The sequence below is a fragment of the Melospiza georgiana genome, chromosome 3 (assembly GCF_028018845.1).
Source record: "Melospiza georgiana isolate bMelGeo1 chromosome 3, bMelGeo1.pri, whole genome shotgun sequence".
Classification (NCBI taxonomy): Eukaryota; Metazoa; Chordata; class Aves; order Passeriformes; family Passerellidae; genus Melospiza; species Melospiza georgiana.
The window spans coordinates 24,272,954-24,299,762 of NC_080432.1; the positions used below are offsets into that span (position 1 = coordinate 24,272,954).

General features: G+C 37.8%; 1 protein-coding gene across 3 annotated transcripts in view; it reads left to right on the plus strand.

Annotated features, from left to right (window-relative positions):
• LCLAT1 (lysocardiolipin acyltransferase 1) overlaps nucleotides 1–26,809 on the plus strand; it is a 112,076-nt gene that overhangs the window by 16,507 nt on the left and 68,760 nt on the right. For all 3 annotated transcript variants that reach the window (XM_058021442.1, XM_058021440.1, XM_058021441.1), the window contains 2 exons: nucleotides 21,319–21,487; nucleotides 23,638–23,836. In XM_058021442.1, the coding sequence (XP_057877425.1) occupies nucleotides 21,323–21,487; nucleotides 23,638–23,836 (364 nt within the window). In that variant the 5' untranslated portion in view covers nucleotides 21,319–21,322. The remainder of the gene's footprint in view (nucleotides 1–21,318; nucleotides 21,488–23,637; nucleotides 23,837–26,809) is intronic.

Here is a 26,809-nt window from a genome sequence, read left to right on the forward strand (position 1 = left end):
ATTATTATTGTATTAAACGGTGATTGTTGGTTGTGTTTCTTATACTCCTTATATTTTGGAGGGCAAAAATAACTTCTCAGTGCTCTGGAGGTTGCTCAGACATTTCAGTCTGGGGTGGTGATAAATAAATTATACTCTAAATAAGGCAGGCAACAGGAATTCATATTTTTGTTTTCTTCAACCAGCCTTCTCCAGCTGGCCCCATTCCTTCTCTTTACCCCCTGTGGGTTTAGCCATGTAGGCTGGATAAGATTACAGATACTTGTTTTACAAGCAGTCACTGCAAACTTGGTCTTTTTACACAACTGTTTGTGCTGGTTCTGCTGTCTGAGCTGGTGGCTCCCAGCTGTTTTTGAAGGGTTTTCCAGGGCTGCCTTTTAGTATGGTTGTGTCCTTCCTTTGCCCAGCTCTGCTCCTGGGCTTGCTGCTGGAGAATGAGAACTTCCTCCAACAGTTCAAGGTTGATTAAATCTTTGTAGTTGGTGCCTTGGACGGCTGGCCAGCCCAACCAGACCTCCTGGCTTGGAGAGGCAGCTTCTCAAGAGCATCCCTTGCTCTGTAATAACTGAACAAATCCCAGATGTAAGATTTAATCTTCTCCTTACTACTTTCTTCCTCTGTAATACTGTGCTCCCTGAAGCCTTGAAGCTGTTTTACACACTCTGAACCAGCATTCACAGCTAACAATGCCTCCTAGTAAGATATTCCATAAAATGGAAACTTTTCCTTAGAACAAGATACAGCATTTAGACTTTATTTTAAAGTCACAGGACTTTAAGTGTGGCGCTTCTGACTGATTACCTACTACTGGCAGCTGAGGGAACCCGAGGGTCTGATTTGTACCTTTTTTGCTTGAATGGGCAGGTTGTCTGGCTGCTGTCAGTCCTTTTCCTTCATGAATTTGGGTACTCAGCAAGAGTGAAGAGGGCTTAAAAATTGCTTGTGGAACAAAAGGATTAGGTCTTTTTATATAGAAGACAGGAACAGTCTGCTAATGAATGAGTAGTAGTGAGAAGAATGTAAGCCTGAGTATTTTATAATACTCAGGCATAAGATAAATGTTACCAGAGGCTAAGAATAAACTCACCATCTCTGTCTCTTGCAGGCTTTCTTCCTGCACGTTCTTATTGAGGTGTCTGACAAGACACTGTCAGACAGGACAACTAGCCAGCACTACTGCTGATTGTTTGGCAGTTTCTGTGGTTTTTCCACTGGTCATTTCTTTGAACTTCATACAAGATAACAAAGTTTCCTAGGTCAAGACACTGGAAATATTAATTCTCCATAAATGTTGTTCTGTTCAGCACAAGTCAGATCTGAGTTTATAGAATACTTTCTTTCTTCAGCCTCGGCAATTCTCCAGTTTTCTGAGGGCAAGCAGCCCAGCAAACACTCCTTCAGACAATTCCTCATCTTTCTCCTTTTTCCAGAATGAAAATCCAAAAATCTTGGCAATGGCGGCCAAAATAACAAAAGAAAAGTGGGTGTTGCCCCTTCTTGCCAAATTTTTTGTAAATGTTTCTCTCCTTCACTGTCCCAGCATAACAGCAAAACTTCCCAAAAAATCCACAAAATAAACCAGACTCTTTTTCAACCTCTGCTCAAATTCAGAATAAATGCCATTAGGAAAATGCTAGAGAACAAGTACTGTAAAGGGCATATGGTTTATCTGACTGTTAATGTTTTATTCCTCATCAGTTATGTTGCAGGAAACTCTAGGGCCACTGGTAGGTCCTTGATGATGCTCAGGTTTTATTCTTGTTTCTAGGATATCAGTTGGGTTGGTTCCAGTTGCTTCTCTTTTACTTGGTTGCAAGGAATCTGAACTGGGGCATGAGTGGATAGATCTGTAGCTTTGGGCAGGCAGGAGTGAAATACAGTTTTAAAGAAGTGGAAAACAAGGGGGTACAAGCTCCAGAGAGTGATTCTAGGCTAAGTGTTCTCTCCTGCTGGCTTGTTCGTCCTCCAGTGTCAGTAAAATGATTAGAAATAGTAGGGAAGGGGAGGGGCATGGTAGGCAGTGAGATCCAGGGATTAGTGTTAAGCAGACCAGAGGTGAGATTAGAAACCAAGGCTTTGCTGGCAGAATGAGTTCATACAACTGAGGGGGCAAAGAGCACTGCTGGATCAGAACCTAAGACCAAAGGGCACCAAGAGGGACAGCCAGCAGGTTCTTAGAGCAATAGTCAAGATGTTATCTGTAGCTACAGAATAAAATCTGTTTGGGTTTCCTCTGTACCAGGAGTGTGTGGCAACCTCCATTGGTGGAGTTGACAAGGTCAGCTCTTTTTGGCACTTCTTATGCTGGTGGCTGGCTGCAGCTTTTGTCTTGAGTCACATGTGCTGCTTTTTCTACAGGTTGTTGTTATTTTAATTGAAATTCTTGCAGCTACAATGAATTCATTAGTAGGAGAGTTTTAAGAGGTTTTTTCCCCCCAGAAGTGTTTTTTATCAACAAACCATTGAACTTAAACATGTTCATATGTGTGATAAGAAAGAATAATTTTTTCACCAGTGGCTTTACTAGAAGAAATTCTGTTTGAATTTACGCATTCAAACTGTTGAGATTGCTGCTTTTTGATGTGTCTGCAAAATTGATCTGTATAATGAAATGGCTGTGTGTGAACTGTGCCATGACACATTCAAACAGCTAATAATTGATTCCTTGAAACTATCTCTATGTATGTGAGTCATGGTTGGACTTGTGACCTCCCTAAAATGCTGAGGTTTTTTTCAGGATCCTAATTGTGACCTTTCCCCAAGAGTTAAGTATCTATAAAGTATTTCCAGGTCAATGACAGTCAAAGTAGAATTCCAAATCAAACGGAACAGCCGTCCAAATTGAGACATAGTCTGGAATCTGAGTAGCATGTCTGTGTAGGGAAAGAAATTCTCAATTCCTGTGCTTTTGCTTCTATTTTGATTGCTAATATAGTTTCTTCTTTTATTTATTTTGGAAAGTGCTAAAGCTAGAAAATCTGATTCACTGAATCCAGGCAATGTCTCATTGGAAGACTCCTGGAAAACCACACTTGTTTAAGACAAACATGATGTCATTTCAGTAGCAGAATCCTTTTGTGAGCCTCCTGGAAACAAATGTTTTGCATGAGGACTCAATTTTTCATGTTCTGGATTAATTCAAACAAATTACCCTGCAGACTGTATTTGTGGTAAACTTTTTTTGAGAAAGCCTTTTCTTGGGCCACATTCAGAGACAAGACTGACTCTGAGTGATGTTTAGAAGCTGCCGAGGTTGTTAGCTTGTGAACAGGTAAATGTATCAAGCAGAGCAGTGTGCTTTAGTCTTCTGAGCAGCTGGGAAAATGAGTGTTCTTTAGAGCTTCCAGCAGGTGTTTCCATCTGCTCTACAAACTATTGTGCTCTCCGTAAGCAAAGTATGTTGGCCTGGAACAGCAAGGCAGCTTGCTTTTCTTTCTTTAATTAGGTGATGACTTAAGATATTTGCAGAGGAAAGAAGATAATTTGCTTAAGTAAAGCCAATTTATAATAGGGATGTTGAGGACTCAGCTTTATCTCTTAGAATCTTTTTTCCCCTTCCATATCTGAACGTTCACAAGTTTCTGGTTTCTCTAGTGCAGGAGCAAAGACAGAAGGCTGCCTCTGAATGTCAGGGAGGGACTTAAGATATAAATCCAAATGACCTTATTGGGACTTTGACACATTTGCTTTCCAGCTGATTGAGAACATAGCCATGAGAAGAACGTGCTTGGGAATTTTCCACCTGCCCATTTGACGTAGGAGAAGAAAGAAACCATTCATTTCCTGACAGCATGTCTGAAAACTGGAGATGGAATGGTTATTTAATGTGTTTGGGTTTTGGCAATCTGATTCATAGTTTTTGAATGCTTGTAGTTGCCAGTTCTTGATGCAATGCATTTTTTTATTCCATGAATAAAAAGATGCAGCAGACAAATCTTCAGAGTGTCAGAGCACACTGTGGCCTGTTCTCTGTTTTGTTCTCCCTCTAATAGCAGGATAAATAAAAGTATTTTGAGGCCTGTCCTCTTCCATCAAGCTTCTGGGAAAGAAAAAAGAAAGGATGGGGGTGGGGGGGAGAGGGGGAAGACAGCATGGAAAACTTTATGAAATTGCTTATGAGTTTCCTTTTCATGTGAAATTTCCCTGAAATTTTCCCCATGACTCATTTCCTCCTTATTCCTTTTTAAGTCTGTAGTTTGGGCTTTTTAATTTTTTTTTCCTTCTCAAAGACAAGTTGGTAGCTTTTTCCGGCCCAGTGTGATGTTGATTTTGCAATGGTATATATTTCACATATGGGCATTGCCATCTATTCTCCATGTGGGCAGTTTTCCTCTTGTCTCTAATTTCTCTGCACAGAGCAAAGACAGGAAGCAAGGAATACACTTCCACAGAAAACAGATATAAATCATGTGTATTGTGTGAGGGAAGAGGTGGTGGGAAGTAGGTTTTTTATTTTAGCAGATGTGTATTGATGCTTGCAAAGGTCCTGTGCTGAAAGAAGGTCAGTGAGAGTTTGTAATGATTTCATAGCTTCTGGCTTGCAGTTTTCCATTCATGCTGATGTACACTCCCTGCTGGGTATAGAATTTTCTAGAACTCATTCCCTGAAATGTGACCCACCATCTTCTAAGTAATAAAGGCAGCTCTTTTCTGGATTGAAAACTTGTGTAATTAACTCTTTTTCCTTGTCCAGTGTGGGAGATGCGAAAGCTTGAAAGAATGCCAGTCTTTAACCAAGACATAGTCATTGCTACTCAAAAATGGAACCCAAAAATACTTATATTTACTGGAAATCCATCTAGTCTGACCCAATTCTTGCATATGCTTAAAACACTACAAACTGACTTCTCTTGCAAGGGAAAAAGAAAATCAAAACTCTCAGGGTTCTTATTGTACTGCTAAGATAAGGCTTACTTCTTTAATGCAAATATACACAAAAATGTGTTCCTCTTGTGCAGCTAGTGTTTAGTAAAGCAATTCAGTGCATCTGAAGAATTATAAACTCTTCAGGACCTTGGCAGTGTTTCTTGGAATATCTGATTCCATAGAAGCTTGTGTGATCAGATCACCAAACTATCCTCACAGTGAATTAAGGCTACTCCTCTCCTTACCCTCATCCAGGGCTCAGATAGATCAGTGTGAGTATTTAAAAAAATCGTGTGATCCCTGTAGTGAAGCAAAATTATTTGAATTCCCAATCATTAATTTACTGGGAAATAATGCATAAATACTATAAGTAAAACTCTTTGCAGAGATAAATTAGATTTTGATCTCTACATTGGTAGAGGTCAAAATAATGACATGATTTACATAAACACATACTACTTGTATAACTGTTCCCTTTTTAAAACATAAGCAACCAAATGGAAAACCTTGAAAGAAGAATGTCGCTTACCCTTAATTAGAAATAACTGCTCTCCTCTTAAGCAGTACAATCCTCCTAAATGTTGAAAATTTCATGGTTTAGCATCCTCATCCTTTATGAAAAAAGAACTTTTCTTTTAGAGAAATTAAGTGACTTCTTTTCTAGGCCCTTTCTATGTCATTAATAACATAATTTCTTCTAGTTGGACAAATTGCTACATCTGAAACAAGTTCAGGATACTCAAAAAGAGGTCTCAAGAGCAAACTGGAAACTGGAATCCAAAATAAGCTTAAAGTAAGTTTATAAAAAATACTAAACTACCCACACACGCCTTCCTATCCCAATATAACTAGAAACATATCTCCTGCATTAACTTAGAGCTGTTACCTGGTAGGATCTTGCAAATACTAAGAGAAAGTGGCATTTTCATCAGCTGTGGCGATGCGGTCTTAGTTCCCCTTTCTAAAATGAAGTGAGTTTTCCATCCAGGAAAATTGTAGCTCACTTTAAATTCTGTATTTCCATGTGTAAAGGGTGAATTCTTAGCTTGTTCTGGGATATCAATGCATCTAAACATTGATAGATGCTCTCTAAGTGTTTGTTCAGCCACTTAGGAGCCCTGAGCAAAAGGTTTGCAATCTAATTTTTATGTTCTTGTCTCTGAACATACAAATAAATGTGAGGAGTAGTTGTTGAAAGGCCAAGTTCTTCAAAATTGCTCAGAAAATCCTCTGTTCAACTAGGAAAACTAAACTTTTGAGCTTAGTCACTGTTTATTCTTTTGGATTATGAATAACTTGACTGGAGACTGGCTGAGCGTGCTATATTATTACTTTTATCCAGTTTATCTAAGTGAAGACTGAAGTTTTGTGGTTAGCTTGCAATTCTCTTTATAGATCAAAATTACCATATGAAAATAGGGGGAAACCTTTTTGCAGGCCAGCTATTGTTGAATACTGTGGAATAGCATTCCATAAACATTTGATTAACTGAACTAATGATATCTTCTGGCCTTCAGCTTTGAGAAGGACAAGTCCATGATATTTAAAATACCACCTCAATATAACACAGTTTTTCCAAACTGGTGGCCTTGACTAAAGGATCTTTTGTATGTTCAAATCAGCAGGGTCAAACTGAAAGAACACTGAAGAGGGAGCTATTTTGCAGAAGCAATTAATTTTGCTAACAGGGATTTTTTTGTTGCTGAAGTTTGTCATTATTCTGCACATCTAGTAATTTTTTATATGTGAAGAGGAGAATGGCAATTTTATTGTCATTTTTTATCCTTTACATATCTCAGTGAGTCTGATGATCCAGCTCTGGAACTGATCTCCAAACCAGCTTGAAAGGGCTAAATTTCATTACATTCTGAAATTCAGTTTAGAAATCCAAGATGTGTGGGTCTACAGAGAGAAGCATGTTCTTGTAAAAAACCTTTTATTCCTAACACGAAGCTCTTCCAGGGCATCTTGTGCCTTTTTCCTTCACCCCCTTTTCTCAGAGGAAAAACTTGAAAAATCTTTGCTTTCACAGTAATTTGCATTTGGAGGGTCCTAATGTGACAAAGATGTGAGGCATTCCTGAGGTTAAGTGTCTCTTTAGCTTTTCCTACTGTGATTGCAAATTTTACCTAGGAGTTCTGAAATATTAACCCCCTGGAGATCAAGCCTTCATGAAAATAAGCTGTATGTATATTTGCTGCTTCACAGGGAGAGAAAGTGCAGTTTTCTTTTGTGAAATTAGATTATAGGATGAGCCTTCTGAATAGAGTGAGTTGGGATAGGGAATGAGGGAGAGTAATTCCAGTGACCCAACTTAAGGTACTTATGTAAATGCCCAAAATGAAATGAAGGAAATCCTTCTTTGATGGATTGGTACTGGGCTTGGCAAATTCAAAATTGCATAAGGTAGTTTTGATCCAGGATTTTAAAAAGTCTGTACTACTTTGCTGGTAGGAAGCAGAAGGCAGCTAATTTCTTTTCAATTTAATCTTTTCTCAGAGATTTTTGAAAAATAAAAACAACCAAACCCTTACTCCAAAAACACATTAATGTATTGTATTATACATACAAAAGAGGTGAAATCTGAGTTAGAAGACCATTCTTAAAAGTACATTAATATCTATTTAAACTAAAACACTTGAAGAAATGTGCTCCTTTACATAAGCAGGTCTGGCTGTGGAAGCTGCTTGTGGTTTAATGTTTCATCACAATAATGGCAGCTTATATGTGCTTGCCAAGAGACCATTATTTTTTCTTCTGCTGCTCAGGCTCTTCCAGTGAAATATCTTTAAGGTGAGAAAATGCATATTTAACAGAACCTGTCATCACTGCCTGTGCAGTGAGAGAGCTTTGTGTGAACTTCTTACCCCATTCCACCAAGCATAATTGCTGATGTTTCTGTGGAGCAAAGTTTAATTAAAAAAAAAAAAAAAAAGGAAAAAAAGGATAAAATAAAACCCAATAACAGAATTAAATGTGACTTACAAGGGGAGGTTTTAAAAGTGACTTATGTAAATAATATTTTTTTTATTGTAAATACTGTAGTATTCTACAAAAAGTGTTTTCCTTTTTGTAAGGAAATAATGGGGAATGTTCATCTGCTGTTGTCAGAAAATTGATTGTTCTGTAATAAAACCTTGATGCTTTGAGTTCTTTATTTTTATCCCTTAATGATAGCCCTTTCAAAGAACCAGCTGTTCCTTTACCTCAGCATCCTTTGCCTGATGGAAACAAATCAAAGAGCAGCACACACTGGGACTAATGAGGGCTGCCCATGTGCTGTTTGATCAGTCAGCCTCTTCCAAACAGAGTTCATGTGGCTGTGTTACTTCACTGGGTTTGTATACATTGGTTATGTATTTCTCTTTGAAAAGGGTGTTAAGTTGTCATATCATTAAACTAGTGAAGGTGGGGGAAGGATCTAAAAATGTTGGGTTTGATTACTATTGCTAGCTTACCTTCTATAGCAGGAATCCTGAAAGATGTCACTTTTTTGTCTGTTCCCATTTCTCTATAGCAAAAACGCCCAAACAAACAAAATAAAACTTTGATTGCTTAGTAAGTATGTTAATAATATTATTTAAAACTGAATTTACTGTATGCATTGACCATAAAACTTTTTAAAATATTGATGAAGAGGATTGTTTGCATTTCTTAATATTCAGATCCAGGGCAGAGGGAAAGTAAAGACTCAAAGAATAGTTTCATGAGCATTTGTCTTCAATTTATTTTCCTCAATGCTCTGTTCTGAAGTTCTCATCAATACATTGAAATTAATAATGGGATTTAATTGCCCAGCAATCCTTGCCATCACTTAGTCTGATGATTGATTCCTCTTACAGGCATTGCTTTAATAATATATCTGTTTGATCCCAAAAGAAGAGAGCTTCATAAAGTTGTTGTGAAAGCTTCTTTTCTTACTGTAATGGTTCAATGAAATGTTCAGCTGTGGCTGAATTGGAAAGGAAACACATGCTGTTGTAGCTTGTATCTAGCTTGGAAAAAAATTTCAATACAATAAATCTTAGCTGTTGTTGAAAACTCTATGCTCAGCAGGAATCCATGTTTCCTCAAGTTGTTTTCAAATTTTCTCCTTATTGCATTTTCTAAATTCTAAGCAGCTCTACCCCTCCTTCCATGAGTTAGACAAGGATTCTTGGGAAACACGGGCGGTGGAAAACTCAGGCTCATCCATGCCTGAGTCAGTACATTAATCTTCTGGCTTATAACTGGTTTCAAATTGTCTTTGTTAGAAGGCATGTTGTATTGCCTTGCTTAACTGGAGTACAGGGCTTTCCACTGGCTTTAGGCTTCCCCTTTTGACACAGTGTGTTCCTTCACTCCCAACGCTGCGTTGTTGTACTGCTTTCTGTCCTCTCTCCCTGCTTGTTCATCTGCAGGAGGAGCAGGAGCAGGTGAAACTTATTTGTGTGAGAAGGAAGTTTTGAATGTTAAGCAAGTTAATGTAAAATTAATATGTTTTAGCCTTGAGAAATTATGGCCTTCTTTCTTTAAAGTTATTTGTGTTAGTCCAAGTATATAACTGATACTTTAACTGCCATGGATTTTTCTCGCAGCGTATTTGTAGAGACCAGTAGAAATTGAAATTTATTTTCTATTTAAACTATGAAAAATGCATTATTTATCTTTAAATGAAACCATATAATGCTGGTTGCATTTCTAAAGAGAGCTTTTAAGGCCATCTACATGTTTTGAGCTATCCTCATGGAAGCTTGTGCTCCTGTATAAATTCATATCAAAGTATATACAAGAGCTCATATTTAGTGTTAGGAGTGGAAGCTCTTAGAAGTGTCCACAAATGTTCTCCTATGGAAGTTGGAGAAATTAACAATCACAGCTAACTTTTCCAGAGATGCTACTTCCTCAACCACTGTTCAATGGGGGTCTGCTGAGGGGAGAAGTCAGAATTATGAAGAGCAAGGCCTTGCTTGTCACTGGGGCTCTTATTTCACTACCATTCTGAAGAATTAGGGGCAAAACCCTGCTTAGTAGGAGTTAAGACCCAGGAGTGAGTTATTTTCATTTGGAGCCTCCACTAGAGCAAAAATTCCCGTACTATTCATTCTGCCCATGAGATTGGAAAGTGTTGTCTGTGTGTTGTCTTGGGTTTATGCCTTTGTGAAAGACAGCAAGTTGACCCAGCTGCCAGTTAATTAAATCATAACATTTTAGTAAAGTGTTGGAACAATTTTCCTGTGCCTTGTTTGATGAAGGTTATGTAACTACAGTTTCTCCAAATAGTTACCATGTATTTACTTATGTTACCATAAATTAATGGCTTTAAGAGACTCCAAGTGATCCTGTGTAATTTCAGGTCTTTGATCTCTGTGTTGCATCCTTTGCTATCACTACTCTTGCTCTTGTTTATCAAACTCTGATGATCTTTCTGGCAACAAAAATATTTCAGAGGTGAGCATCTCAGTGTAGGAGAATAAAGTTGTTTCTTTGTTGCTCAGATGAAAAATGTCACTTAACTCTGGAACATAAGAATATTTCATCGTCAGTGCTCTTACTTTTAGTGCTGGCTTTTCTGTGTTTAACTTTGTACCTGTGTTTGTGATGTTTTTTTTTCTTAAGTTGAGCATGCCTTGCAGTCATACTTAAGGTGGAGTAATTTTCTTGAGGCTCTTGTGCTTGAATACAAAGTATCCCAGTAACTAAATGCATACTGTCCTTTGATTATTTGAAACTACTCTGGGAGTTTCAGTTTTGTGTTTACTTTCAGACAACACAGGGAGAGAAGCCTCAACCTGATGAGGAAGAGAGGGAAGTGGAATGTCATAAGCAGCTATTTTTGAGAAGTCCATAATTTATAATTTCCCCAATAAAAACATCACTTTCTCAATGCCCATTGCAATGAACTCGTTAAAAGCATTTCAAGAGCTGTGATTACATTTGAGAATCCTTCTAAAAATGCAACTAGAAAGATGTGCTTGCTTTCTCACATATATCCTTAGTTAGTTGCCCAGTTACTTACTAAGGAGCATGTTTATACCTTGAAGATAAGTTCTTGCTTCTGTTTCTCTGATATTACTGTGCTAATCAGAAAGAGCAAATTCTTTCCAGGAATTCTGTGTTTTGTGTAATCTTTTTCCTGCAAGGTCAGGGCTCTTGCTAAAAGGGAAAGTGCACACCAGGGTGTGTTCCCACTTGGAAATAACTGAGACAATACTAGGTCTTCTTGGAAGAGATTCTTGTAGTAAAACAAAAAAGGGGAAAAAATCTTTATAACAAATTGATAGATCATTAAATCTTTCTGGCCCTAATGAAAAGTGTGGATATGGCTGATGTTATATGTGTTTCATTACTATAAGAGCTGCTGTGAGAAGATTCTTGATTTAGATATTTCTGGTAGCATGACCTGCACAGCCAGATTTGAACAGTATCTTCCTTTTTGGATAAGATTTATCTAATGCAAAGATTGACTCACTGCATTTCCTCTTAGATTCCTTTTTTATTGTCATTTATTTTAAGGGGGAGAGGGGATACCAATAAATTACCTTTCCTAGACTATTACTACCTTGTCACCTGTTTCCTTTTTCTTCCACGTGATAGTTTTGGTGTAGGTCAGGGTATTCTCTTTTGGCCTCTCATTCTCTAGGTATGTGCTGTGGAGTTTTCTGAATGATCCAAATGTGGCTTTTTGCTTCAGTGGTCTTTTAAAAGTTGGGTTTTTTTGTTTCTTTCTGCTACCACTTTTCAGCTTTTAAGGCACTTTTGTAGCAACATCAGTGTTACTGAGTCAGAGACTGGAAGGGTTTTTACTTGGTCTATAGCAATGCCCCAGATGTTGTTGGGAGACTTTATCTGTAGCTCTTGCAGGCTTTCCTTCTCCCCCCCCTTTTTTTCCTAATAGCTCTTGTTAAGCCAGAGCATTGCTCACATGTGTAAAATCTAGTAGTCCCTGAGTAGCTGTAATAGGTTATTTCCCTGACTGGGTCACTTGCTGTTCTGTAGTTATTTCATGGATACTTTGTTCTTGGATTGACTAGCATCTATGTGTCTGTCCCAGCAGCTGCCAAACGTGTTTGCAGATGACTTGAAGCTCATTCTTACTGTACATTGACTTGGTCTTTGTGATGGGGAATGCAGCACCTATTAAACCACTTCTAATTATTTTTATAAGCTCCTTTCAGTTCTGGCAAATTTTATTAGAAACTGAGTTTCTGTTTCAAATGAGCTACTATTTTACCTAATAAAAGGCTAAAAAGCTAAAAATCATGGTCTTAGATGTTGCTTTTCCCCCCGTTTGTCTTCTGGCAGCTTAGTAAAGTATTGCATAAGCACTGGCAGATAAACTTCCTCAGTTGTCTCAGCACTGAATTACTTTATTTAGCTTCTTATGCTGGTAATTTGTTTTAGGCAAAAATGACCTTGATAAATTTTCATGGAAAACATTTTCATACTCATTTGTCAATAGCCCTGGATCCTTTGCATCTGAATGCCAAAAAATTTGCAACTAAGAATCAAATGGTTGCTCATATCTTTGTAGGTGTTTGAGGGACCAAAGCCATTCAGCTTTAACAAGGAACAACATGAGTTGCTTTATTGTACTGTACTGATGAGACATTTTCTGGCTTTGAGAGCATTTAAGTCCGAAGAAGAATGTTTTATAGAATCAGATGCAGTAGCCCTGGAAGCAGAGGCAGCATGTCTGCATCAGGCTGCTGCCATGAGTACCCCTGCTGAGCCATGGAGCTTTACTGGCAGAAGTACAGATGGACCAACGTAGTTGTGCTTCTTCCCAGGCACAGCCTGCATCCATGCACAGCACAGCACACATGGTTTACACCCTGAAAGGCTCTGCTAGAAATGGCTTTGAAGACCTCAATCCACCTGAAGCCCTGGGGACATCCTTTTGGAGTCTTGTCAGAAGAGAAAAACTTCCCATTGTAGCTGATGGAAAGACGAAATGACAGAGCTGAAGATGGGGTTAAAGGTACCCTGCTCAGCAGTGGTTTGTAATGTCCTCTTAGAAACAGCCAGGTATGATGTGATTCTACTGGTGAGCTGTGCAAATGAGATGTGAGGGCTGTTGTCTAGAAGACTGAAAAGCACAGCAGATCTTCATCTCTGACTGTAAGGTCCTGAAGCAGAAATATTGTTAGTTAATAGTGGGATGGTAATTTGGCAACATGTGAGTTTTGACTATGCTTTGGATATTGATCTACACCAAAATATAGTAGATTGAAAACAGCATTTCATGTCCAGAAATGGAGCAAATGCAAATAAACTCTTTTCTTCTGCTTCTGGTGGGAATGAAACATTTATAAATTTTCTGCAGAACTGCTGCATTTTTTTTCTTTTGCTTTGGAGCCTGCCAGGTAACCCATCTATTTTTTGTTCTATGCTTACCTTGGAAAGCAGCCAGCTTGTAAGCGCAGCTCACTAGAAAACTGCAATTTATATGACTTTTAAAGTTGTTATAAACTTGTGATACTTGCTGATGTGTAAGTATGCTTCAGAGTGCTGTGTACTCCTGACACAAAGGCAGCCCTGCAAAATTTCAAGTTTTCAAATGGAATTTTCCAATTAAACGGCTAGGACATTTTTAACATTATTTGCAAATGGTTTTTTTTCTTTGATATTTGTCTTGGAAATACATTTTTAAAAGCCTGAGGCAGTTGCAGAGACTCAGAGGCTTGGCAGAATTATATTCCATTGATAATAGCAATTTATCTTTATTATTATTGGGAAAAAAAGTGGCATAACTTTGTCTGTAGGTGCTTTTCTCCATCTCTCATCTAAGTACTGTTGAGCCAGAATCACTTACATGGTGGGCAAATGAAGATAAGTGTCTGGTCTTTGTCTTCAGTCATTTAATAATTTGAGAGTAGATAAAATCCATAATCTGATCTTGCAACTGATTTTAGGTGGAAACTCACTGGCTTCAGTAAGTTTGCTGTTGGATTTTTAGCATAGGCCCTGCTGAACTTTGGCAGCATGTAATGTGCTATTGAGAACAAGAATAAAGTAGTTTAGCAATTGTTGCTGTACAGGTGATGACTGTCACAGGATAAAAGATGCTAAAAAACAACAAAGCTGCAGTGGATAAGAAAAACAAACCACACTGCAGTATTACCCATCCAGAATCAAATTCATTTGCAGCATACATTATAGCTGGAAAAGGAGGAATTATTTGGGCCAATATATTCTGTTATGAAACTGAGAGAGGTTTTTATAGAGGATGGTCACAAATACAGAGCTCTGAATGAAACTTTTTCCAAGCTGGGTACCTTGCTTAAGGCCTCTGAAAGTCTGCTTTTACATCCCCCCTCTTTATTTTCATAATTGCACTCTGAATAATATGAGTTAGCATAGGCTGTCTTGCTGTTCCTGTCCTGGTGATAGCCACTGGTTTTCCCAGGCTACATGAGTTTTCTTCATATGCCTTTCCTGTATTTCTTGAGTTGTTAACCTGATGAGAAAATTCTGTCTTGGTGAGGGAAAAAAAAAAACATTTGAAGTTTCTTGGATGTCTTCTTCTCTGAGAGTGATTTTTAGTTCAGTGCCAGTGACAGAGATTTAAGGATACTCCTGTGAAAATTACTAGTTTTCTATTTGAGTAACTCTTCTTCAGCATGAAGTCCCTTATTTCTGTTTCCCCACTGAGGATTTTATTGTGAAATAGATACTTCTGAAATTATAAATGTCACCCCTTCCCACCAAGAATAGCTCTGAACTAAAGTGTTGGGGTGCTCTTATGCAGGGGAAAAGAAATTGATTTATTGGTTTGTTTGTAACATCTCCAGTTACAAAGTGGAATATTTTATCTGCTTTTCATAATTTCCACTTGGATTTGTTATCCATCAATGTTGGTCAGCTTTTTGGTCTGTAGACTTTGGAAACCAAAGGGGACAGATTTACCAGCTGTTGACCACAATAACTTTTTTGAAAAACAGAGTGGGCCTCAAGCTGACTTGCAGGTTTTATATAAAGTACTTAATAAACCCCTAAAATTGACACCGCTCCATGTTTATTGCAAGGTTATGTTGGTTTTTTGTTTGTTTCTTTTATTTAAAGAGGGGTTGGGAGGAATACAGCAGCTGTTTTTCATCTGCCAAACCTATTCTTGATGACTTGTCAGCCAGGGCACTCTGTTTATATTGGTTGTTGTTTAATACAGGCTTGTGAGGCCCCAGCAGCTTGATGGATAGTGCAGAGCACAGCTCCATGCATGGAAAGCCATGAAGAAGGAATTCAGAATTATTAGTGTCTGTGCAATATGCATAACAAAAAAAAATGAGGTAGCTTTTGGGAGTAAGAGCTCTTGTGCAGTTATTCCTACAGCAAATCTGTCAATTCATCTACATTTTCTGATTATAGTAAGGAATAAAAGCAAGCTACTTTTCTATAAATCATTGTTTCTTTTTTTTTTTTTTTTTCAGGAAACAGCTGTAGCTATTGCATCTTACAAATTATTTCAAATACCTTAGCTCATGCTTTCATTCAAGTTTTATTGGTCTAATGGTTGTCTGGAGCAACAGTGGAAAGAGAACAGGTAAAGGAGGGTGAAAAAGCATCAGACTGATTTGATGTCTGTACCCTGACTGAATTACCTGCTTACAGTGTCTAAAGGCTGTACTGCAAAGAATCTCAGCGAGCATTTTTGCATTTGGGAAGACACAATTACTTGGAAGAGCAAATTCAATATTCTATTAAATTTTTTATTGAATTATAATAGTCAGATTAAGTCTTGGCAAATAAAAGAGATAATAAATTGTAAGATGCAGTAATAATAATATTTTATTTGTTATATTTCCGGAAATTGTTCATTAAGTTTTGTACTTTGTTTATTTTACGTGTAAGCTAATATCTGCTATACTGTCAGGGGTAGGGCTTGTGGTGATATTACCTTGTATTACCCTATCCTATATTGTTTTATGATGAATGTATCTCTTTAAGTTTTTAAAATGCAAGAATTATATAAAAAGGAAGTAGTTTCAGTGGTCAAGTGCCTGTTTCTTCACTTTTTTTTTTGGTGATAGTGATCTGTGCCATATTTGTGTGTTCCTTAAAATACTGAAGTGCTTAAGAGAAGGACCAGAAACAAAATGTAGTTCATAAAGAGTTCTGTGGAGACTGACGGAGCTTCCTGCCTGTGTTGCGTGGACTTCTGATTAGAGTGGCTATTTCTGCAATTAATAATTCAGCTTCCTCCTGCCATTGCTTCCCCTAGAACCTCTTCTATTTCTCAGTTAAAAGAACTGAGGCACAAGTGAGAAGTTACGTGATCAAAGAGACGGGTGAGTTGTAGATCTGGAAATACAACTGAGTCAGCCTGCACAAACTTGCTGCGAGCAAGTTTCTTTTTAATCCGGTGCTACACAGAAAGTAGTTTCTTGCTCTGGGTGCAAGAATTGATAAAAATTTCCTTTGAAATGCTGTTATGGAAAAAAACCATAAAATGCTCAAATAGAAAAATGTGGTGATTTTGTTGGACTTGAAACGTTCTGCTAGGATGTGTTGTTTCCACTGAAACTTTTGTTTGCTTGGCTGATGTTCAGCACCTGCTCAGACCTCTCATTTGCATCTCTAAAACTGGGAAGGGTTGTCAGTCTGCCTGCTCTCTTGTCTAGATAATTTTGTTTAGTGACCTGAAAAAACAATAAACAAGTGAAAGTTTGGATCATTGATTTGCAGGTTCATTTAATGAACACCTAAGTAGTTGGCAAACTTTGTTCCTCTCTTGCCCACCTCCTGGAACTTCAATTCAGTGCACCCAGATCAAAGGTTTTTAAAATTGTTGTGAAAATGGTATCTTCTGATTTGAAGATTATGTTTTCACATGCAAAACTGAACATTTTTGAGCTGGAATTTACAGTTCACCTGTTTCACTTGCCCTGCTTGGAGGAAATGCAGAAGTTAAGTCAGTTTGGAGTTTAAGTGCTGGCTTTCTTTGCAGAGCTGTTAGAGAAGAGGCATCACTGGCTGTCTCTGTGAGTTTCTGCTTGATTTTAATTGAAGATGTTTACCTTTTCTACTGGTAATTGACTGGAAGAAGCATTAAATCCAGTGCCTAGTATTTCCCATTCAGGTTTGAAGGCTAATGAGCAGTTTTATTGCCCATGCTGATTGAATGGAAATGTGATGACCAGTAATCCACTGTTGTTTTATTGGCACTGAAGAGCATTTCTTTATTTTTTCAATGGTGTAATAAAACCTGATTTGCTCACTTCCTAGTACTAAGTGCTTGAAGATTTCTCTCATTATCAGGCAGCTGGCTCTGTTTGTCACGTGGTACTGCTCAGTGCTATGCTGAGGCTAAAATCTTGTTTTACATGGAGCCTGGAAGATGAATTAACCTGTTTGTACAAGCACTTTGAATTAGCTGGGAGCTGTTAAGGAAGTTTGAATCATGGGGTGAGTTGACTATGCTGAGACTTTCATACCTGAAAGTTTTGAGCTTTTCTGTTTCTTATCAGATAAACTTTTTTTGCATCCTTTGCCCACTTACGAGCCACAAAAGCAGTTGTGAAGAAAAGTTTTGTTGTAGAGAACAGTGTTTAAAACTTTTTGAAATCACCATCACAACAAGCTGTGGTTTGTCTGTCATTTCAGTTGTACCTTCAATAAAAGTATTTAGATGTCAAACACAACAAGCCAAAATCCAATAACAGGAAAATATCTTTGCTTTATGTTACTATGCAAGCATTTTGTTTGCATAGTTTATCAAAATAATTTCATGTAAATATTCTAATAAAAATGAAGTTTACAAAAACTGTTTGGGAAAGTATTTTCTCCCCTTGTAGCCAAGAATTTTTCAAATGAACTGAAATAGAAAGCAAAAATTGTATTTAAAGAATTATTGTTTCCAGTTACCTGGAGACAGAGCATGTTTCCCTTCTGCTATGGCAACAAGAACATATAAAGTACAGTACCCCAATAACTTGGAGTTCTGCCATGAAATAGATGAAGCCCAGTAGTATGAGGGTGCTGTCTTTATCAGTGCAGCTTTCAGTCTGAATTGTAAAATAATTTTGACTGACTTCTCACAGCTCTGACCCACACAGCTAATGGAAAGTGGCTTTAAGATACATAAAGATCATCCTACACATTAAATTCAGTGTTGAAGGAGATTGCTGCATTAGAAAGAGAGTTGTCAGCAGCAGTAAGAGGATACTTCAGTACTTCTGTACTTTGAAAATGCTTGCGTCCTGTTCAGGCTTCCTGTCGAACCCTGTAATTCATTCCTTGGGTGTCTAATCTCTGACATGAGTCAGCTCCAGTTTTCTTTGTTTTGAGATTTTTCACATTTGCTTTAGATCATTTTCCAAGTCCTCATTAAGTACTCCTTTCTGTGGCTGGTTTTTATCATGTTTTGAGGTTGCAGGCATGTATTTTGCATTGATTTGTAACTGTTACTTGTTGAATGCAGGTGTTAGATTTGGGATGGCTGACATATCTTAGAGACAGTTTGTTTCTAAGGTAGGTATTTAAGGGCTGAGGAATGCAAAAGGATGAAAATAGTCAGTTCCTTCCTTGGTGGTGGGTGTGTGGAATGGTAAACTGGGTACAACAGCCTGGGTTTGCAGTGCCTGGCCTGGCCCAGCTGTGTGCCTGCCCTACATCCTCAACCCTCACAAACTTGTGTAGTGCACACCCAGTTGGATCTGCTGAAAGTTTCTCCCTTTCTCTCCTTCCTTGGGGTAGAGGTAATTCAGAGACAAAGTCCAAGTCTGTTACTCCAGATAAATGCATGTGTAAAGATATATAATGTGCTATGTAGAAGCAATAAGGAAAATGGGGTATTTATCATGCTAAAAATGTGGCTTTAAGAGAGATAAATGGCATCGATTGAAAACACACATGGTATCTTTTGTGTCAAGAAATAAACAGCACAGTGTTTAACCCTCTGGAATGCACTGTAACTCTACAATGTATACACTGGAATGTAAAAGAAAGTACTGCTTGGTGCTGGTTGAAGAAGGGGAATTTCAGAACTTCCTCAGGTCTTTTCCATAGCTCAGATACTTTCATCTAAAACAAGCAAACATAAAAGTGTTTATGAGGCAGTCTTTCACAGAAAAGATTTTCTTTTCCTTAAATCTTTTGTTGTGTTTAACAGTTTGAGGGAAGGACCAGTGTAAACTGTGAAAAAGACAGCCCCTAAATAAGTGACCCACACTGCTTTTCTAAGAGTCTAGAAGGATGACAGAGCAGTGTCTCCTCTCATTAGCTCTGGGGGTACCTGTGGGCAGCAGCCAGGTGTTTGGAGCTGGAGCATCTCCTCGGTCCCTCTTGTCTGGCAGCCTTTTGGAGCCACAGTGTCTGCCTGGCAAATGTCACTGCGTCTGACTGATGCCTCTGAGAGCCTCACAGAGGAACAGAGCAGCTGGCTGAAGTCTAGCAAACTCCTGTTCTCTGTCTGGTAGCAGGTTTTACCTGTCTTAAAGCTGTTTCCAGTTGTTTAGGTACATTTGTTCCTCAAAAAATGCCTGTTCAGATCAAGCACATAGAGTTTTAATTCTGTCTGCTGCCTTTTGCAGTAGGTCTCAAATCTTGATGGCAAGAGAAGGCTTTTTCTTCTGGTCTTGCTGCAACTAATAATTCCCCCCTGACCCCCCTTCCCCCCTTTCTGTTGGTTCCTGCTTTTTTCTGGGTTGCTGTTTTTTTTGGTTTTTTTTTTTTTTTTTTTGGTTGGTGGGGGTTTTTTTGGGGTTTTGTTTTGTTTTGGGGGTTTTTTTTATGTCCTCTTCTGCCTTTATCATGGACTTCCCCCACAGAGTATTGCAATAACAAATAGAAAAATTCCTAACAAAAAGATAATTTCCTCCAGGGCCTTACTCTTCAAGGATCCCTTAATGTGTCAGAATTGATACTACTTAGTGCATGCTTATGTACAGATGTGGCTATTTAATTCCTGGTTTTGTACTCCAGGAAATAAATATTATGTATGTTTGAATTCAAATTTCATTTCCAATGCAGTGATCAGCAAACATTTGAATTTAGTGTTGCTTGTTTTACTATGCTGCAGAAGCAGAGTTAAATACAGCTTCCTAAACCCTTCTTGCATTAAAAATTTGCATGGCCCCTTGTCTCACTCAGCCTTTCTCCAAATACCATACAGTTTAGGCAATTGTTTAAACCTAAAAGTATCTCAAGAGTAGATCTTTCTTGTTATTTGTCAAGATGAAGTAGCAGAAGTAAATTTCATTTGCTAGCAGCCCTAGTGTTGCCATTTCTTTACTGTCAAATACTTTGCTGTGCAAACATCATTGCTATGGACATTGTAGAAAACATGCTTGAGATAAATCATGTATGTTACAATACACAAGGCTTAATGGATTGCTTTTCCATTGCTCATTTTAAAATTAAACCCACCAGCTTCCTGTTTTTCTTGTCCTGAAGTCCTGTCTATCTGAGCTCTTAAAATTTCTAAAATAGCCTGTCAAAAAAAGGAATTCAGTAAAGTGACTAAAAAGTGACTTCTGCTTAACCTTTGGTTTTATAAACAATTGGCTGTGTCCTAAATAGATGAAAACAGTCTATTTTTAGGCCCTAATTTAGAGAATTGATATTTCCACATTTGCTTTGTCATAGCTGGTAGTAGTTGCTAAATTGTGAAAGCTTGTAGCTATTACAAATGCTTGGAGGATTGCTGAGTGTTCTGCCATAATGCACTAAGAAGCTCAGTGTACTGTACATTTCAATTTATAATAAGACAGTGTAGCTGATAGCACAGACACTGAAATATTTCAAGTCTAGACTATGCCTTAAAAAACACAGGCTATTGGCTTTTTGGTGCAGCAAGTTGGAAAATAACTGATAAGGGAAATGAAGTACAGCAGACTTCAAAAAGTGATGAGTTCTCTAAGCCAGGGTGGGTTGGGAGGGTTCAGCCACTGCTTGCCTGCCTTGTTGGGATGAAAAGGGACCTGGTGTTTGAAAGGGTTGGTCAGCCTTGCCAGGTTTGAGTGGTTTGTGAGGGAGGTCACACATAGATGGGGAAGAGGAGTTTCTGCAATGCTCTGTTTACTAAGAAGAAATGGGATGGAGAAATAGAAGAGCAAAGTTTCCTCTCTTTAGAAAATGGTAACATTAGTATTTCACCACAGACAAAGGTAATGGCCAAAGAGTTTAATGTCACTGGTGTTCTCTTAATAGCCCTTTTGTACCTTTGGATAATAAAAATAGCTTGCTGAAGGTTTTGAGTGGAGCTACATATTGTAGTAATGGGAGGAAATTATGATGTAGCTGATACTTTTATGGCCCCTTTAATATCCCAATTCACCTTACAAATCACTGTGTTTATCAAGTCCTTTTCTTACTGCTGCTGGGGAAGAAGAACATTTTGGTTGTGTTTGCTGTTGTCCTGTGTTGTTAGCTGTGGAAAAAAGGAGGAATGTTACCTCAGACCGGGCTTGTGGACTTGAAGAATTACATAATTTCTTTCAATTTGTCTAACGTAATGCCAACCGTGTTTTTCAGAGCCATGGTGTCATGGAAGGGGATGTACTTTGCACTTGCACTATTCTTGGGAAGTTTCTTTGGAAGTATATTCATGCTGGGCCCTTTTCTGCCTTTGATGTTCATCTCGCCAGCCTGGTACCGCTGGATCACCGACTGCATTGTGGCCACGTGGCTCACACTCCCTGTGGTAAGTGCCACATCATCCAGGTCTGGGCAGCTCGCCATAATCCCACAATCTGGCTTGCTCACTAACACTTTGGATTTTATTTTAGGGTTTTTAAAGCTATTTATGCTTCTGTATAAACAGGCCCTTACACACTTACTATCGGTGGAGACTGGTTTACAGTGTTGTAAACTATGTGCCTATTTACTGTCCCCCTCTTCTTTCACAGTTTAATTTATATATCAGCTAATCTTGTGTGTTCATGTTATGCTTGAAAAGGTCTTTTTTTGACATCTTCATCCCGTGTCAGTCAGATGCAGAGAAGAGTAGGTGAAACTTTAATAAACAGAAGAAAGTTTTTTTTAACAGTTAGCTTCCTTAATGAGTTATCTTGTAAACCCTTTCTTTGAACTGTGCTCTAAGTCTTAGGAAATTTATCCACTGTCTGGTAGATTGTTGTCAACCTTCACATTCCTTAATCCTTGTAGAATTTAGCCCTTCTGGTTGACTTAGAGATAAATGTTTTCAGGTGAACAAGAAGAGCTCCCCCTAGAAAGGATGTATTCCTCACGTATCATCAGCTTTACAGCTATATGAATCTGGAAATCAATAACAAAGCTCTTCCCTGAATTGTTCCAAAGGAAAGGCAATGTGAATGGAATCTGTCTCTTCTTCCGTTCTCTAAAAGCCAGGGAACGTTGTTCCTCTAGGCCATTAGAGATTTATTTAACTTTTTCTGAAGTGAAATGCCATATTGGTATGCAGCAGTATGTGTCTTGTGGAATAAAGGAAGTTCTATCCTTATAGTAGATCAAGTAGTTTCTGCTTTTGCTGTTTCTGCCTTCTGTGTTTTAAAGGGTCTCAGCTGTTTCTTATTCTAAAACTTTTGTAGATTTTATCATTACTAAATGCAGTGAAATTAGGAGGGCTGATGTAATTTACAGTAAAGGAAATAGATTGTTATTTCTTGTCATGATGAAATTTAACTGGGTACTGATATTGTCACAAAATAACCCTTTCTCTGTTTGTATTCAAATTTTTTTATAATTTCAAAATCTCCAAAATCTATTACCAGTCTTTTCTTTGATTAGTTGCCTGGGCTTTTTAATTCTGGGTTCTTAAAACAAGTTTGTGATAACTTTTTCAGTCTAGAAGTTTGATTTTTAGCCCACACTAGAGCTACACAAAAATAATTTTAATGTCTTTGTGAAAAGGATTCTGTCTTCTGAGAATTGTGGGGATTTAGATTCAGGAAAGGAGTCTCAAAAAGATTTTGCATCCAGCCATTTTGAGGCTCAGACCTTGTCTGCCTTAGGTTTCTATACTTACACCACTGCATTCTTAGTCAGGAGAAACAGGTTCTTGGTTTGTCTCTCCAAACAATAAAAGGCTCTTGTGCCAGTTGGACTCCAGCAGGGAAACTCTGACCCTGACCTCTGTGATGTAAGAAATTTTCACCTTCCTCACTCTGCTATCACATTTTACTTCCTTTCTAGGAGTCAGCAGGGTGGGACAGTGAGGTGGGTCTGAACTGTTTCAGTTTAGTTTGGCTTCTATTAGGCACACACAGAGCTGGCAGAAATATGAACAGAAGTTGTTTTACTTTCTAGAGCTCTGTTTAAATCCCCAGTGTTTGTTCTTTTGTGGTTTTTGGTGGGGTTTTGGTGTTTTTTTGTTTTGGTTTGGTTTTTTTGGAGAAAGAATGGGGAAGAGAGGGTAAGGAGGTAATTTGAAGGCCTTTTTCTTATGGTGTTTTGCTGTTTTCTTTTTCTGTGCTGACTGGGTTGGACAGTGTGCTGCCAGTGACCCTGACCTTAGGGGCAATAAATGTTTGTGCAGCCAATCTCTCCTTAGATTACCGACCAAGTTATAATCCATACTGAGTCACTTATGTTCCTACAGGAGAGTATTCCTGGAAAACCAGGGAAAGGTAAGCTTAGTGCAGTGATGGGAATAGAGTGCTTTTTAAGAAGTGCTGCTTAATTGTTGTTTCCTCTTCCATTCAAGAGCTATTACTGGAGAAAAGCTGACTGCTTTATGAGAAAACAGAAGTTTGTTTACCAGTTAATATGAGCGAATGAGTGAAATTATATAATTCAAATTAATTTTCATTGCTAATGGGGTGATGCTTTTCTTCTGGGAGTAAAGCCATAATACTGAGATGCTATTTCTAGGCCTTGCTGGAAATGGTGTGTGGTGCCAAGGTGGTTGTCACTGGAGATGGATTTGTTCCTGGAGAAAGGAGTGTCATTATCATGAACCATCGCACACGAATGGACTGGATGTTCCTGTGGAACTGCCTGCTGCGATACAGCTACCTCAGACTTGAGAAAATCTGTCTCAAATCCAGTCTCAAAAGCATTCCAGGATTTGGTATGTCACTAAACCCTTTAATTTGAAAGGAAAGTATGTTTAAATTATGTCCAGCATAGTTCATAACCTGCTAAATGACATAGGTTTAAATTCTGTTTCAGTATTTAAAGAAAACGTTGTGTAAAATATGTGGCATGTGGAGCAATTAAACCATAAATCTCCAGAGGACACCTGGACTGAATGCCTAAGCATTTCGTTTTTAAGGTACTACATGTGCTGCTGTTGCTTGTAGGTAAATATTTTTCTGCTTCACATACCAAAAGCATTTTTCAGGATGATGAAAAATGATTTTAAGTTTTTTCAAAGTCTCTTTCAGCATTGTGGTTTGGGTGCTATTTCACCCCACATTGCAAATGCTCTCATCAAGCTTCTTTCTTCATTATCCAATGTAAACTATTGAGAAGATGGAAAAAAAAGCTCTGTAGGCAATTGCAAAGTTAATGGTTCATTTTAATAACTAATTTTAAATTGAACTTGGCTATGCAAAATATTCTGTGCAGGATATGAAATAATCAGGATTTATAGTGATGTAGGCTGGAAAGAGATCTGAGTTGCACGTATTCAGAGAAATTGTTTCAGATAGTCCAAAAATTGTTGCACAAATGGTTTCTGAATAAATAGGCAGACTTATCTGAAATAAAAGCATCTCTGCATTTTATTTATCTCTTAGATTTATTTGCTGTTTTATACAAAACTAGCTTGGGCAGGATATGCGTCAACTTTATGATGTCGAAAGAGTAACCTTATTTATGGTTGCCTTTTGTCAGGCCATTTATCTGAACAGATAATTTTGGCAGGATTCCATCCTGAGGAGCTCTCCTACTGTTGCATTGTGTTGCATTCAGTGCTCTTTAAGTAACAGCAGCAACAGGGTAATGTGCTTTTATTTCCCTAACAGCCACATATTAAGGTCAATTTTACTTGACAAAAGAAAAATCTCTTTTAACATGACAGGAAATGAGAAAATGCATATTAGATATCTTCATTATACAGCAGAAATGTTTTGAAATCTTGGAATCAGCTGTGTATGCAACTTTTTATAGCAGTGATGGAAGATGAAGTCAGGAGTATCCTGGGGAAGATTGACAGATTTCTGTCTTCAAAAGTAACATGTTTTGTTATTAAGAAAACCACTTGTATTTGTGCTTATTAAGGCCATTAATAAAATTGGAAGGTCACCTCCAGAAGCTTGGATGCTAAGCTGTGCTTGGTAAAATGCAGTTCCTGAAAGGATGTTAGGAGTCATTTAGAGATTGTTTGTTTTTTAAAAAAATATCAATTCTCAATTTTCTGCATAAACTGAACACATCTAATAGATTTGATCAGTGGGCTCAGGCAGATGGATCCATGTCAGGTCAATATTAGCAGACCATGATGCCATCTTTGTTCTGATATAGCAGCTTAAGCCACTAACAAAATTCTGGGCTTGTCCTCCACCTTGTGATGTAGAGGTGACACATGCAGACATTTGCTCCTGTTGTTTCCATGACAGAATGACAATTTCTGGTGGTAGAGCTGGCACTTGGGTCTGTAGTGTTATAAACAGCTAATTTTATGCCTGATCCCCAAGAATTCTCCACAATACATGGGCTTTGAGGACTTTGGTTGCAATTTTGTGAATTATGGCTTATTTTTCAGTAAACTGTTAATGCTGGATTATTAATCACAGAAGGGGACTTCAGTTAAACTGCATCCTTCACTGAAGCCATGATTTGATGTCCTGAAATTCTGGAAGATAAGCTTCTGTTTTATTTTAGTGTATCTAAAAAAGAGGCCTTAAAAATGCATGTCTCTGTATGCAGTCAGGCTGTGGCATTTTCTTGCAAAAATAAAGTGTTCTGTTATCTGTGTAATTAGGGGATTGTTAGAAAGTGAGACTCTTGGATTAAATGAAGACTGATGGAAACAGATGAAGCTGTATGAAGTTTGTTGGGGCAGGATCACTGCAGAGAATGGTGTCTAAAGAGGAGAACCCTAAATCTCACCAGAGACAGCAGAATTTCTCCCACTTATTGCTCTCAGCCGTGCTGTGTTATATGATAGACCCTTAGTAAGTGTTTATTCAGGTTTTTGGCTTATTTTTAAGTTGTGTCCTGTGGTTTTTAACTAAATGTTTTATTTTATGAGCTTGTAAAAGCCAGAAGATCACTTGGAAATCAACCAGACAATTTCAGTGCACTGCATCTGTAATTGATACTTTAGATGTTGATCATTTAAGATTTGATATTTGTGATAATTCAATGAGCTATTTTTATCATGTCTTTCAGATTTATCTTTTCATGTATTTATATGGATTAGTTGCACATAGTCAGATGTATAGGGTTAGGGAAGTTTGATACACTGGCTAAATGCATCTTCTAATAAATCTTAACCTAGTGGTAATCATACTCTGAGTTTCAGAAATATTTGAGTGACTATACCATATTTCCTTCTTTGCAATTTTTTGTGATCTTTCAAAGGCTTTTTTTTTTTTTTTTTAACAGGCATTAAATTTAAAATTATGTTTAAGATAAGGTTTGTAATGCAAACCTTCCATATCCATGTTTCTGAAAGCCTTGCTGTATTCAGCATAGCACTTCTGTTGTCATAAGTAATTTCCCATTTGGGTGTAAAAATAGGTCTGTGAGAGATTATGCTTTTTCCAGTGGCATATATGATAGGTGAAAGGCAAAGCTGGGAATGGAAATAGATCCAGAGTTCTTGTGGCCCCCTTTGTAGGTTAAAAGTGTAAAGGTATCAGATTTAATGAGTCTGTATTACAAGTAGGATGTTATTTTCTAGTTAATTATAATTAAAATTAGAGGATTCACTATTTCAAGGAGACACATTGAGTCATTTATCTAGTTCTTAAGTTATTAATTCTTTGCATTCCAGTGTATGAAAAAACTTTAAAATTGATTAAAGGTGAGCTTTAAAAAAAGAAGTCCAAAGAAAAACAGATGGTCCTTTCTTCCTGGAACTGTAGCTTTGACT